The sequence below is a fragment of the Vigna unguiculata genome, chromosome 7 (assembly GCF_004118075.2).
Source record: "Vigna unguiculata cultivar IT97K-499-35 chromosome 7, ASM411807v1, whole genome shotgun sequence".
Lineage (NCBI taxonomy): Eukaryota > Viridiplantae > Streptophyta > Magnoliopsida > Fabales > Fabaceae > Vigna > Vigna unguiculata.
Window position 1 is genome coordinate 22,574,070 of NC_040285.1, and position 16,500 is coordinate 22,590,569.

At 31.4% G+C, this 16,500-nt stretch overlaps 1 protein-coding gene across 2 annotated transcripts; it reads right to left on the bottom strand.

The window, feature by feature from the left end:
- LOC114192420 (kinesin-like protein KIN-14I) lies at nt 1-5,970 on the bottom strand. 2 transcript variants are annotated; one of them, XM_028082136.1, is made up of 20 exons: nt 5,781-5,970; nt 5,465-5,677; nt 5,083-5,249; nt 4,858-5,001; nt 4,427-4,663; nt 4,253-4,324; nt 4,019-4,087; nt 3,786-3,857; nt 3,565-3,696; nt 3,394-3,475; nt 3,182-3,277; nt 2,918-3,091; nt 2,729-2,835; nt 2,465-2,643; nt 2,155-2,316; nt 1,822-2,075; nt 1,563-1,726; nt 1,281-1,469; nt 505-992; nt 1-397 (listed from the first exon to the last, which is right to left on the bottom strand). In XM_028082136.1, exons 2-20 carry the CDS (start codon nt 5,571-5,573, stop codon nt 277-279), a joined length of 3,018 nt encoding a protein of 1,005 aa, XP_027937937.1. In that variant the 5' UTR covers nt 5,574-5,677; nt 5,781-5,970; the 3' UTR covers nt 1-276. The 2 variants fall into 2 exon arrangements, with proteins under 2 accessions (XP_027937937.1, XP_027937936.1); XM_028082135.1 differs by having other exon boundaries at nt 5,465-5,970.
- Between the last annotated feature and the right edge of the window lie 10,530 nt (nt 5,971-16,500).

Genomic DNA, 16,500 nt, shown 5'->3' on the forward strand with positions numbered 1-16,500 from the left:
TTTACAAATCAGATCATTGTTGCAATCTTGACCATTGCAATGGTTTGGAATTTTTACATCACCTAAAAACTACAGTGTAAGATGAAAAAAAAAAAAAACGTCATGGATCCCAATGGTAGAAGCAATGGGCATTATTGCCTCCATTATCTGTGTAAATACAACTTACAAAACTTACAAGCATAAACCCAACCAAAAATTATTGCAAAAGCTCTCCATCTAAAAAATTGAAAGAAACAAAAAATCACTCTTATAATAATGTCCAATATAATAACATGCTTACTTTTTACTACTAGTTTTACGTTTCATGTCCACTGGAGCTGGATGTCTTCCTGTTCGATGTAGCACACCATTTGGTTGTTTTCGTGAAGGTGACGGACCAAGAGAAGAATTATTCTTGCTGCAAAAGTTGCATCAGTTAAGTTATCACCATGCATGTTTCTTTCATCTTAATCTAAACAAAGAAGAAAAGCTACAGAAAAACTGTTTAGAATAAAGAAGCATTACCTCAATATGGGGCTATTTGTTGGCTTAGAGACAGGTCTCCTAGCCTTTGATCCATTACCATTGGCTATGGTGGTAACCTTGGAATGATTAAATTGCCAAAGCAAATCAGGCTCCGAGGAATCAGTGGTTGTATCATCAAGATCATCCATGTCATCTGAACCAGCACTCTTAAATTGGTTGTGCCCCACGAACATGTTGTAGGATCCATCTGAGTACATTTTAGAAGAATCTTGGAGATATTTCTGATAAAACACCTCGGATAAGTTCCCACCGTCTGCTTCCCAACAGCCTAAGATGTTGTCAGTTTTGTTTGCATCTTGCTTGTTTACCATGACTTTATCAACCCACTCTCCTGAACCAGTTTCTCTGTCATCCTCCCGGTAGTTCTGTCCAGGGTTGTTCACTGGTGGCCACGGTGGTGAATTCGTAGACATCTCATCAAAATCATAGCTTTGACTTTTTTGTCTCAATGGGGTATTACTGTGAAGCTGCAGGATCAATGTTCAACGAACGATAAGTAAATTGATTGTTCATTCAGATTCATGCAACTGTTATGGCTGTTACATAATTTTGAGGACCCATCTGTTTTTATTGAAGTGCAAATTTGTATAAGGAGGGGCTATGTGCATTTAACTTTTTGAGAATCTCTTTGTATACTTTTATTGATTAAAAAACATGTTCTTGTCCAGAAACATCTCAGGATTTATGCTCTAAAATTTAAATGAATTGTTTTTTTTTTTCCTACATACAAAACCATTCTTTCAAAGTATACATACCTCTATGTTTCCGACATCAAGCATTGGTTGCCGGCATCCTAGGCGATCATTCACAATATCTACTCCCCGTTGGTTTGCATGATAAGGCGATGACTCACTAGCCATTGTCCTATATTTTTCAGAACTTCCAGACAGAGAATGCTGAGATTCACCATCCCTTCGTGCCAATGCTGCTCTGAGGCTCGCTATCTGAAACATTATTCATAAATTTAGCTTAACTAAAGTGCTAAAACTTTCTAAGATTATTCTGAAGACCTACAGCAGAGAAATTTGAATATGAACCTGTTCTTTGAGCTCTTTGACATCTGCCCCATCCTTGTTTACTCGAGCAGCACCAAGTTCAACAGTGGCAACTCTTTCTGCAAACTTCAAGGTGCTAATTGTTTCTCCAACAGCATCAACCTCTGGACTGATGTGAACAAACATAAGTGTCTTGGCCTGTCCCCCTGAAGTAAAACGCCACCAACGTAATGAGATAATCAAATTGGAGAAAATTGAGCATCCAAGAATAGAAAAGTGTACAGAAAAGCTTAAACCTTACCAAGTGAATCTTGGAGTAGCTGTGTGAGCTTGCTATTTCTATAAGGAACATGTTGGTTCCTCTGAGCAAGGGAAGCAATGACATCACCCAAAGCTGAAAGAGATTTGTTAATATGCTGAGCCTCTTTCAATCTGTCTCCTGTGGCCTCAGATTTGTCAACTCTCTCACTTCCTGCTAAGTCAACCAGATGCATGCATCCACGTAGAATAGTTCCAGACGTTAAATCTCTTCCTTGAACATGAACAGTCAAGCAACTGCCAATATGATAATTAAGAAGTCAATAAAAACACTAAATAAACAAGAGTGGACGACAGGACAATGAATAGGATATACCTGTGTGATCTGCTACTACGGTCATTAAGGGCTGTAGCCCCAACTGCACGATTCCTTTGGCCAAGGTTCATTAGTTCAATAACATCTCTTGTTGATGATACTGGAACTAGGCATGCATCTGGTACACTGAGCCCTCGATGAGAATTACTACGAATCTCCAACGTGATAAATGGTTAAGGGAAAATGCATCATTAGTATAATGGTTGTTTTCATCCTATGCTTAACTAACCCCATATAAAAAATATTCAAAACAGAAAAGGCAATTACACATGTATACTTTCTCATTTTAAGTTAACAACTAAAAGGATATCTTTTGTTTGATCCATCAGTAACCAATAGATCTCTGACTTGCTCATTGTAAATCTCAATCATTTGAACAGACACATCATAGCAAAAAGTGTCTCTTCTTTGATCTGCGGTAAGAAATAAATCACTTAGGGCCCTGTAATTTACACCTTGGCTTTTCTCTGTGATCTCTTTCGGTCCAGTCTACGAGAAAAAAACATAAATAAGAAAAGTGTCATTAAAACTTCAAGTATTTTTAGGTGACAACTGACAACTAAAAGTAACTTACCATTGTGTAAGTTTTTCCGGATCCTGTTTGACCATAAGCAAATATGCAAACATTGTAACCATCAAGAACAGACCTAATGAGTGGCTGCATATCAGAGAAGACCTCCGCTGAACGCAAGACATACATTTTTATCAATATTTACCTAGACATAGTGATCCTGAGATAACTGAAATTCAAAACCAAACCAACCTTGGGACGCAGCTGGTCCAAATACTTTGTTGAAGTTGAAGGATCTGCGCCCTTTCCCATTCTTTGAAGGGATACTAATTGTGATAGATCCATCTTCTATATTATCCACCGTGCTCGAATAAATTGGTTGTGCAGATAAGAAGGGTCTTACTCGACAGTACACCCTAATACTTCCTGATTAAACAAAATCAACCATCTTAGTTTTATCGAGACAAATATAAGTCGTAATAATCTTAAAGAAGCTCGTCAATCAGCGTGATTTACCCTTCAGATCCTGGACTTGATTGTATAGTTTGCGATTTTCTTCAAGTACTCTATGATATCCAGAAGCAGCATGAGCTAAGCCATGAACGTGCTTGCCTATACAGAGAAATGGAAAATCAAAAAAGATGCAGCACCTTATTCACCAATGATAATGCACATTATATAGGAATGAAACAATATAGAAAAGAAATTAATCAGAAGCATAATATTACCTAGATTGGAGAACTCTTCGTGAAACTTGATTTGCAGGAACTGCATACCAGCTTTGGTGGTTTGAATTGTATTCTTTAGGTCCTTAAAAATACACAGAAGGCATTATTTTACTTATAAATAAAAAAATCGCTAAGTTAAAAGAGATTAGTATTATCTTAGCTCCTCCCTACTTGAATATCTTTTTGCTGTTGATCAAAGAGCACTTGCTGATTCAAAAGTCGCCTTTTTGATTCCTCATCCTCAACAAGGGTTTTATGGAGGAATCCTTCTTTCTTTGTTACTGAGGGAATCTTGTTATCCATCTAGTCAATTAAAAAACTGGGTAAGTATGAGCGTTTTCAAATTTGACGAAGGTTTTCGAATATGTTAAGCTCGGGATCAGTATTATTACCTTTTTATCTGCCATAACAAACTTTGATACAGATCCATTGCCTTGGGACACAGCACCTCTTAAAATTTTAGTCTGTGAATTAAAATATTAATAAATAACCAAGAACACAGCTTGTCAAAATGATTAACCAACAAGTTTTTCTTTCCTAATAATGGACCCATTTTCTGTACAGAAACTTACCCACCATCACCAGAAAACAATGACAATATACATTAATAAGGTGAATATTGTACCTGTTCTCCCTGGCTAGCAATGCGATGTTCAAACTCCTCCACTACCTTGTTTAGGACTGATTCAACTAACTGTTCCATGGAGAAGACAATATAATTTAAAGCAAGCAATCTCAAAAGCTCTCTTGCATTACAGATGACAAGATTGAAATTCGGGAATGCAAGACTAGATGATAAACATCCGTAGAGTTATTAAATGCATAAATAAAACTATCTTGTGAAATCGTAGCCCCTTACCAGTGGAACTTCTTCGGGCTTCTTATCTAATAGTACTGCACGAACAAGCATACTCAAAGAATGAGGCCCGGACTGCATGTGTACAAATGAAAACAAAAATTCATTTAGTTATTATTTCTGTTCAACTATACAAATCCAGAGAACAGGCCATGGCCAAAAATAAAGCTTACCAACCATTTTATTAGACTCAGTATCAGATGTAAGAGCATTCATGGATTTTTCATTGATGGATGAGTTCCTCGACAAAGAATTAGTAAATGGCTCAGAGTTTTTTCTCACAAAAGATTTTGCAGAGACTGTGGGTTTGACAGTTCCACCAAATTTCCACACACCATTACTCCCAGTTTGTTTCCAGTCACTATAGGACTTAAGTGCTAAGACGCTGTTCACAATCCTGGCTGGTTTTCCTCCCTGAAATACAAATCGATAATTTAGCAGAAAACCAACACGAAACCTTATCAAACTTCCAATTTCCAATGTACTCGACGTTGCTAAGTGCCAAGGAATTATCTGTTGTTATATGCGTCATTAAAAATTCAGTTCACGTTGACACATTTGTCACTCAAAATTTTGAAACTAAAATACGTATGTGGTACTGTACATACTTGTTCAAGGTCAGATGACTCAAAGGTAGGAATTCCAATTTCATGCACAGCCACCAGAAAGTTCCTCACGTTTTCAAAATACTGATATGCCGATAAGGGTGCCCCATCAGGGATCAGTGCAGAATTAAGAGGACTCTCCACAACCTTTAAGAGTAACACAGAGTTTACATTAGCAAATAATGGAGAACTTATAACCGAGTATAAAAAATTTAAGACCATGCTCACCTTCGGTACAGCACCAGGTTGAACCTTGTTAAGGACGTTACAGAGAATGATTCCACTTCTCAAACCAAGCCTAAACTCTTCCTCAGAGGGCTCTGCTGGCAAATCTTTAGCTGCAACAACTCCAACCATTTTCCTCAGCCACCCTGCTGCTTCATACCTTCTGAAAGCTGCATTTCAAATATTTTCAATCTCAGGATAACTATTTTACAAGAAACTAGCACGAATCAAGCCGTTTAACCTTCAGTAAAAGCAAAACTATCATAGCAAAAAAGGATTATAATTAAACAAATTCATGGAAAAATATGACAACTAGACCTGGAACAATCAAACACTACAACGAAATGCAACGAATCCGGAATTCGAGAAAATAACGGGAAATTACCAGCTTCTTCTGCTTTTCTAGATTCCAAATCAAGATCTTTGAGGCGAGTACCATGCTGTTGAAGCACATCTTCCACCACGGATGCCACTGAAAACGACAATGCCGCCATAACAAACAACACCACACACCAACCGAGCCTTAAGCTAATCTCTTTATCTCCCACCAGAGACTATGCTCAGCAATTCAACTCATCAACATTGTGCTCACCAGAAGCTGGATTCCACAGCACCCGAAAAGAAAAGAAAAATAATATCGATGAGTAACTACAGAGAAGCAATGCAGGGATATAACAAAAGTTGAGTCTCTTCTCTCTCACTCGCTCTCTTTATGTCTCTCTGATTTTAACACTTGATGATGATGATGATGATGATGATGGTGTTGAGTGTTGCTGAGGTTTCTTTGTTACCAATTCAAACACACAGAGATTCTCAATTTGACCTTTTGCTTTTTCTCTTTCTCTGTACAGATACAAAGTGGTACTCAAACAACTCAAATGCTTCTTCCTCTCTCTTTCTTTCTGTATCCACTTTATACCCTCCACCACCACTCTGTTGCTTCTCACCTTCCCATGCCTCAACTCCGAACCTCTCTATCTTCCGAACCTACACGTTCCTATGTTTTAAACTTTAATAAACACGTATTAATGTTTTGTTTTGTTTCCTAACACCGTTCTGATTTCCATCATCTTTTCTTTCACTTCATCCCAAGGCGCGTGCACTTCAACCTAGGAAACTGCATATTTTTGCTACACTTTATTTTCTTAAGTTAGTTATTTTTTTCATATTTTTCAACGTCAATGGAATTTTTTGTTGGATATTTCGCAAACCCTTCCACATTCTGCTTACCCATCTTCACCTCGAAATCAACCGCAAAACCCACGAAATCAATCACATTCTTTAAAACTAGAATATTTATTTTTACAATATTTGACTGAGAAAAAAAACAAGTATTGTATAAAATTTTATAAATACTTTTAAATAAAAAAGTGAGATGAATAGAAAAAAAAATCACTGTATAAGAAAAATATTTATAAATAGTACATGAATTCCAACTCCTCTCCTTTTTCTCAATTTATTTATCCAAAATGGAACACATGCTAAAAAGTTTATCTCCATTCATTATCATCCATCCAGATACATGGTAACAAATAAAGCATTAATCTACAATAAATGATTGTTTTCCTTTTCAAAATGTATAATTTTTTTAACTATTAAGATTATGGTTTTCTTTAGCTTCTTAGAATATTTTCAGTAGCACTTATAAAATTGTTTGTGAGTAAAATATTATTTTAATATGAGTCTTACATATATGAGTGGTTTTATATTGAAGAGAATGCTTTCATATATAGGTTGCTTGAAGCTAAAAAAAAGATAGTAACTTTCTTCAATTTCAAACCGCTTATATATAACTTATATTAAAATAATACTTTATTTATAAGTAATTTCTATTAAAAATGTTTTTAATAAAACTACAAATTTATCGTAAATTTGGATTCGTTCTGGAATTAAGAATCAAATATAGATTTTCTCACAATTTGTGTTGTGAATTTATGAACACCATTTTCTTTTTATGTTTTTTTACTTATTACACGATAGTTTTACCATTGTATTATTTAATCTAGTGTTTTTCTACTCATATACCAATCTTCTTTAGTAAAAGACATAAATAAAATTATTCGAAAACATAAATCACTATTTTTTCTATATTATATTTTTTTCAAAACTAATTTATATATACTTATAGATAAAAAAAGAGTTTTAAATAAAAAAATAAATATATTTAAAAGCAAAATATTTTTATATTTATACATTTTTTTTAAGTTCGGTCCTAATTTTTCTAAAATAATAATTTATTTTTTTAGTGTATTTAAGAATATGTACCATTGTTTGTCATCGTTCAGGTATTGTTTTAAATAAGAATAAAATTTGTTTAAATAACACTCGAATAACAAAATATATATATATATATATATATATATATATATATATATATATATATATATTTCAAAATTTTAAGCAGATTAAAAAAATGGAAAACTATATCTGAAGTTTAACTATTTTAGAGTGGCAAAAAAACATGTATCATCTCATATTTAATCGCCACAAACACTAATAAAAAAAATGGAGATTGATATTTTGCAGCGCTGGTAAACCATGAAGAGTGGTGTTGAAACATTCTTTTTAGGTGATTTCTGGGACCACCATTTTTACTGGTCCAACTTTATTTTTGAAAGGATACTGCTCCAACTCATGCACATGAAAAAAAAAAAAAAAGGCTTCCAATTATCTTCATTTTTCTGCACTCTCTAGTTTAATTGTTTAAAAAGCAAAAATATGAATACTGTTGCAATGCATATATATATATATATATATATATATATATATATATATATATATATATATATATATATATATATATATATATATATATATATATATATATATATATATATATCTTGTTGTCATAATCTCTTTTTCTCTATATTTTTTCTTAAACAAAATTAAGTGTATAATTTAAGAAACATGATATGATGAGAGTCACTTGAGACACCTCTGTGTTATTCTTTACAATTTCAATCCCACTCTGAAAAAAAAAAATATAATCCAGGAAAAGAAAAGTGGTGTACTATTTTCTGCCTAACTTAACTTAGAATAAAATCCCTCCTTTTGGATTCAAAAAAATATTCAAACACTCAAAAAAAAAATCTCATTGAGAAGTTGGAGGTGGTTGGGTTTGTCTACTTCCTTAATGCTCATCCACAAAACACCACCTTAAGTCAATCAACTTTGTTACAAACAATTATTTTGCTCTTTGATTTCAACATGCAAGAATTCAGTGGGTCCCTATAAACTGTTGGAATTTTTAAATTAATGATAGTTCTATAATTATAATAATAAGATAATAGCAATGATGATGATGATGAGGAGCAGCTTCTACCTTTAAGATAATACTATAGTATTATGCAGTTTAACTAAACCAACCTGTGTTGATGAATGGGAATTTTGTGAACAATTCGTTGAGTGAGTGTCATGTCACTGTCTGATGTTAAGGATCTGGTTTTTTTCTCACCAAGTTATCGCGTCAGAATGCACAAAATCATGCACATTTCAACGTTTTGATGCATTAAGATGGAATGTGATCAAGTTTCGAAATTACGAAACTGGATTAGGGATAAACTTTGACAAAATGTTAGCGTGAGATAGTTAAAAAGGTTGCAAACTTTGAAATTAATTTTGTTGTAATCTTTTACCGTAAATGATAGAATTTATCTATTAACTTCATTTTAGTAGACAGAACGTCTTTGTCGGTTAGTGAGTGGTTGTTGGAACAAAATCGCCTCAACTCCATTGGTAACAGCATAAGCCAGTAATTTCTATTCATTAAACAGTATTTCTTACTTTGTGCAACTCATATGATCACATGAAGGGAAATGACAAAAAATTATTTTTATTGTGCTTTTGTAAAATCATCATTATTTGAGATGTTAAAAGAAATAGGTATCCAATAAAGGTTTAGAAATTGTCATTATATATCGATAGATGATGCTAATTCTTGTGTAATTCTTGTTCTAAGTCTGAGATACAATTATTCTTGTAGGTGTAACTATTGTTGTACAATTTGTATTTATTTTCCTTAATTTCTAGCTCACTTTCACTGCTATTTCAAAATGATTTTTGTTATAATCATTGTTGAAAGTCACATGCATTCATTGTAAGACACTAATAAAGTAGAATCAATTTTGATCGATCAAAATTCAATAAGAGCATTCTAAAACCAAGTTAATATTTTCTAATTTTTTTTTTTAACTTTGAAGTAACTCCTTGAATAACACATGAATTAAGTTAAGAAAGGTTTTATTCTTTTGTATCGAATCATTTGAATTAATTCATATAGATTAACTTTTTTTGAGCATTATTGTAACTAATTGGAATGTAAATGTGACAACGTTAATTAGAGTAGCTAATTTTGAGCCAGAAATGACCGATTAATGTTCTGATGTTTAAAATAGATGTAAGTTATTTAGGGGTGGTTATAGATTGAATTTTTAATCATTCAATCCATATCCATTTTAGATTCAAATAATTGAATCAGATTTTTTTTATCCAAATTCACTCTTTTAGTAAAACTAATTTGGATTGTTTTAAAATTCATATCCAAATATTTGGATCAACATTTAAATCTAGATCCAAATATTTGGATCAAGTTCAAAATCTATAATTCATATCTTAGAAAAGAAATTTGAATGAAATTTTCTAAAACTAGTGTCCTTAGGGCCGACACGGTCAAATTTGACAAAATTTTGGTTGGAGCAAACTCAGCCAAATTTCAACATGGGATCGACTTGGCTAACTTTCGATCGTGGCAGACTTGATCGAATTTTGGTTGGGACCGACTCGGCCGAATATGTCAAATCTTTGATCAAGCCCGACTCGGTAAAAGTTGACCGCATGAGATTGAATTTCGGTTGTGGACGACTTGGTTGAATACAGCCAAATCTAGGCCTATGCCGACTCGGAAAAATTTCGGTTGGAATCGACTTGACTGGATTAGGTCGAATTTCGAGCAGAGCCGACTCGGCCGAATATGGCCAAAGTTAAGTCAGGGCCCACTCTACCAAATTACTGTCAGGGTTGACTTGCCTGAATTTGTCGGTCGTGACCGAGTCGACTGAATATTGGCAAATTTAGATCATGACCGACTCGATTGAATACGGACAAATTATATCCAGGACTACCTCGACCAAATACTACTAAATTTAGGTCAGAACCGACTCAGCTAAATTTAGGCCAACTCGACTGAATTTCGATCAGGGTCGACGTGACTGAATATGACCAAATTTCGGTTACAGTTGACTCGGCTGAATACAGCCAAACTTCGTCTGGGGTCAACTCGGCCAAATTTTGATTGAGGTTGACTTGATTTAATTCGGCTGAATTTCGGTCGGGGATGACTCGACTGAATACTGCCAAATTTCAGTTGTGACTGGCTCAACCGAAACGACCAAATTTCGTCTTAGGCTGACTTGGCCAAATACTGCCAAATTTGAACCAAGGCCGACTACACCAAATTCCAGTCAAGGCCGACTAGACTAAATTCAACCAAATTTTGGTTGGAGCCGACTAGGCTCAATATGACAAAATTTTGGTCGCTACCGACTCAGACGAATACAACCAAATTTCATCTTGGGCTGACTCAACCCAATGCGGTCAAATTTGGGTATGTGTCGACTCAATTGAATAGGCCAAATTTCGTCCTAGGCCGACTCTGCCAAATTTTGACCTAGGTTGACTCGATTGATTTTGTCCGAATACGACCAAATTTCGTACAGGGCCGACTTCGTCAAATACAAATAAAGTTGGGTCGCGCCGACTTGGTCGAATAGGGCTAAATTTGGGCTAGTCAATTTTGACCTTTCGCCTAACCTAACTAAAAATTTAAATTGAAAATTTGGATTGGGTTTTTTGGGTTATCCATATTTGAAAATCTGGATTTAGAAAATGAATATTCAATCCATAAAATATGTAAAATGTAGATCATATTGAAATCCATATCCAATAAAATGGATTTTAAATGAATTGAATTTTTAATAAAATGAATTGAATTTGAGCAAAAGTGAATCAGATCAAGAAAATTGGATTTTTTGTCAATCCCTAATTATTTGATCTTTGGTGGAGTGGTTGGAAACTATTTATATTGATTTTATTGTATGGTTATTTCTTTTGTTTTATTGTGTAAGTTATGCTTCCATTATCCCCTTCCTCAAGATAGTGATTATTAGTCAAGGAAGAAAAAGTATTTGTCTTTTGATATTTTCTCACTCAAGTTAAATTCTTGTTCAAGTTACAATGTGGTAGAAATAAACTTTTTCTTTGTTGTTAAATTTTGCTCAAGTGAAATTGTATTACTCAAGAAACTGTATATCAGGAAGTTGATATGTTTTAGGATCGAGAAGTTTTTATATGTGTATATAGGTAAATGAATTTGTTTAAAGGTATTATTTGATTAATGATATTGATTTAATTCTAGTGAGGAGAATCCTAAGCTAGATTTTTCAAACAAGATTCACAACTCAAGACATAAAGATAAATAAGAAAGAAAAACAAACATCAATTTTGGATTGGTGTAGATGAGTTATTGGCTTGGGGAAGCCATAATTTGCATTCTTATGGAAGGGTAAGGATGGCTCGAAAGTTAACTAGGATTTAGTAGAGATCTTCAAAGAATCTTGGATAATTCAAGAATTGTTAAAGATTTACGAAAGTTGTAATTTAGACAAACTAAGGTATATAAGTTTGAAGATTCAATTCATGGATGGTTCTTTGGTTTGAGTTGTTGTCGAGTGTACTGGGGATAATGATGTAGGTTTCTTGAATTACAGTGGTGATTCAGTGGTCTAAAAGAGAAGGACACAACAAAGATAACAAAGAAGACGTAAGTGGATGCTAAAACAGTATACATAAAATGGGGTTGTTAAATGATTTTACAACATATACAACTGCAATTTTACAATAAATCATCTCAATAAGAATAATCTGACAATGGGTGGTTCTTAAATGATGTTGTTAAAAGTCTAGAACAATGACAATTATTGGACAATTAGTATCAACTTTCTTTTACAAAAATTCCTTTCAAGAAAAATTCTAGACAATCATGATAAAACAAAAATTAAATATGTTTTTAGTCTTTTAATTTTGACGTGAAATTGGAATTTATCTCTATCCGGAACTTTGATACATTATAAAAGGATATAATCATTATAATCTAATTACGTTAAATCTTCTCTTTACGTGTCTAACGCGACATTCTCACTTCAATGCTAGCTAAGAAACACACGCACGTAACAAAATTTAACGTAATTGGTATATAAAGACTATATCAATCCATTTTTAAGATTTGAAAACAAAAATATATCAAAGTTTCGAACAAAGACTAAAAACATATTTAGTTTTAAAAAAATTATATGTATTTTTAAAAATATTTTAACGTCATTTTCAACTATACTTGTCCAATAATCATCATTGAAAAACATCTTAATTATATATTTTTATACCAATAAATAATTTGTGATAGTTAATTTTATCTTCATTTGAAATGTAAATAATTCAAAAAAGTAAATTCTAACTCAAGATTATAATTACATGTGATTAACAGTAACTGTATGTCATATATAATATATAATTTTATTTCATCCGTCAATTTTGGTAGAGTTGTCAAAACAGACTACTGGTCTACCATGAGTTGGCTACTTAGTGAGTCAATCTAACCTGACTCACTTATTAGCGAGCCAAAAAAAATCAAACCCAGTTTGGCCCACCACAGATTGATGGGTTAAACTAGTTGGTTCACTTACTCACCTAATTAAATTTTTTTTTTCTTCCATCCCAAAAAGACTAAATTATAATTGTAACTAAAACCTAAATAAACTTCAATACAATCCAAACAATGTTTAATCCCAAATACAAACCACAATCACAAAAATATTAGGTTTGCATGACAACCCAATATGTTGGCTTTAAAGAAAAACAGTCCAACCCAACCTAAATACAAAAAAATTGTGTGACCTTTTATCTACGAGTGGGTTGGCTCACCAACCCAGCACACCATGGATTCAACTTGAGTGAATCGAATTCTTGGTGGACCGGATCAAAAATTAACCCATACTAAAATTTATAAAATAATTTCAATCCAACCCAACCAAAACCCATTATGGATCGAGTTAACTTAGGATTCTGACCCACTTTGACTGCTCTAGATTTTAGTTTTTATTAATCATAAAATATGAAATTTATCCGGACTTAATTTTAAAAATAAAACATTAAAACATTGTAAATCTTTTCAAAATATTGTTGAACCTAAACAAAGTAAAAGTACATAAAATATTTTTATCAAATAAGGAAAAAATTGAATTGGATTGAATTTTTTACTTGTAATAAAAATTATCCTATAAAAAAGGCTAGCATAAATTTAATTGTAGTCTGTAGTCATACAAATTATGGTGCTAATTTAATCATTGATTGCCATATCATAAACAAATTCGTGTCATGATTAATTATCTAAAGGTTCATTATATGATTAGTACTACTACAATAATAATAATATAAAAAATAAATTATAATCAAATATAAAAACATATAAAACCATAGTTTGTTCATTTTTGTTTTTTCAGACAAAAATAATTGTATTTATGAAAAAAAAAACGTATTTTTTATAACATTGTGACATATCACATGCTTTTAACAGTTTTTGGTATCCTGAAAATTCATCCGTCGTCTAAAAAATTATATCCATTTTTCGGAAGGATGACTCACTCTGTTGCAATGTTCATCGCAATATGAGAACATAGTTAAAGTAGTTTAATAATAATTTAAACAGTTATATGACATGTTAATTAGATCTAATAATTGGATAACTATACGATTTATATTTCACTGGTCGCGTCCGTGGGTAAGATTTTTTAAAAAACTACAATTTATTTAAATTTTAAAAGTAATAATTAAAATTGGAAATTGGAAAACAAAAATTATATACAATTATAGATATAGTTATAAATAAAATAAGTTTTAGTTATTAAAATAAAAATATTATAAATAATATTGTGTAAATAATATTTTGAATATTTAAATTTGAAAAAATAGTTATTAAAATAATAAAAGACTATATAATTATTTTACAATAAGTAATTATTTGAATTTATATATTAAAATAATAAAACTGAAAATAGTTTTTTATTGTGAATAATTATTTAAATTTAAAAAATAATTAAGAAGGTAAAATTAGAAAAATAAAAGAGGATTATGTATTTTTTATACATATAATTATAGATGTTTATTTTATTGGTTATAGAAAAAATTAGAGCGTGATGGTGATATTAAGTCCAAAATCTAAGTCAGGAGAAGTTTCTTGACTCAAAATATTCATAAAAAAATTCATTTGCCTCACCTATAAAAGAAGATAAAATTTTGAATTTGTGTTGTTATATGCAAAACTCATTATTATGTTACTTGACAAATATATTAACTGTATATTTCATAAATTATTTTAACAAAACATTTAACTATCAATCAATTATTAAAAGTTACCATTAACGCAATGTTTGAAATAGTCGCAAAAACACCAGAAAATTATGATTAAATAACATATAAAACATTTTTCATACGGTCGGCATATAAATTATTTTTCTATATAGTATCATATAAATTATTTAAAATCCTCCAACCTACCGTAAAGTTTAGCTTCTACAAGTTATATTTGTTGGAACTTACTAAATGCAAGAATTTATCTGTATTTTTACTTAATTTTAGAAGCCAATTTTTCACAAATCATAATTTCACGAGTTTACTTTTCTACACATAGTCATTTTAAAGATTTTTAAAATAAATATTTTATATTACCAACTAGTAAAAAAAGTAATATAATATGGAAGACCTTTACGTAGTTAGTGTACTTAAACGATTTGTTTCCAGTGTTATTTAACTCGAAATATATAGCTTTTAAAATGAAAAAAATTAAAGTTAATTAACAACCTTGCCATACATTTAATATATAATAAATAATATAAATTTTATTTTGTGTATGCATTATAATTTAATTTGTTTAAATAGTCTAAAAAACAGATTTGTGAAGGGTGTTGTTTTAAAAGTGGATAGAAATAAAATAAAAAATTGCAGCAAATAAAAAAAGAGATGGTGGTATACTTGTGAATTCACGTAGAGGATCACGTAACGTTCAAAATATTCAAAATGTTGGTTTGGTACCAGAGCAGTGAGGTTCGGGAGCATAGGAAGAGGACAGGAAGAGCATCTAAAGCGGGACCCACAGCGTGGAGAGGGAGTGGGAAAATGGTTTGGACGTGGCGCCTTTCCCTTCTTCATCATAACCGCCGGCAACTGCCAACGTGCTTCTCAGTAATCGCCTCTCCTTCACCCAAACCACTCTCGCCTCAAGCGCGTGCCTAACAAATGCCACTTTTCCCAAATATTTATTTCAATATAAAACACAACTTTGTTTTCGTTATCAAGTTAAATAAATATGATTTATTATATCCGAGATTTTTAAACGTCAATGCAAACACGTATTATATTTGCCACACCCCTCAGTTGCTACTGATTAGTGATTTAGATTACTAACGCGTGTTTTTAGTTGATAATTTCAAGTCGAATAAAAGATATAATGATTTAGTGAAAGTGGAGATCAAAATAAGTATTATTTATATATAGATGATGATATTGTGTAAAAAAAATGATGATGATGAGGATATAAATCATGGAAATATATAATTTTTTTAAGCTAATTGCGTCCTTATATGAATTATTAATTTGATAAACTAAGTACGTAAGTGCAGAAAAAGAAAGAAGTTAATTATTATAAGTAATGATGATTATATAATACACTTCTTAAACACATTTTATTATTGAAAGTGTTAGTTTCTCTCTTGATGGATTTTATTTCTTCTAGTGTGATTGAAACAAAATCGACCAAAATAAGATAATTTAGCAAGGATTTGATCACAATTTTCATATTATTATATATTTAAATTCATAATACAATATTTTTTTTTAAATTAAAGAGTTTATTAAAACTATAAGAGAATAAGTAACAATTTTAATGTATATTTTAAAATTAGGTTTTGAAAGAAAAGAATGAGGAAGATGGGTTTTATTTTTATTAAATACTCGTCAATTTAAGAACTTCAAAAAGAAAAAAAAAAAGAATTATTGACTTGAATTTTCTCTAGACTGATATTCAACAACGAATTGTTATATATATAGCAAGTGTTTTATTAGTAATAATATAAAATCACAATATTAATTCACTCACATCTCACACGACAATAAAAACAATCTTACCTTTATATATTTACAAATTAGTATTAGTATGATCTTCAAAATAGTTATTGTAAGAGTGATAAATTAAAAGAAAATTCAATTTCAGTATTTTGTGATAACATATAATTCTCTTAATTAAAAAAAATGATTGTTATATCCCTTTTTCTTGTACGCCCCTCAAAGTTTGGAAGTTGTTTTAATTAGGTAACA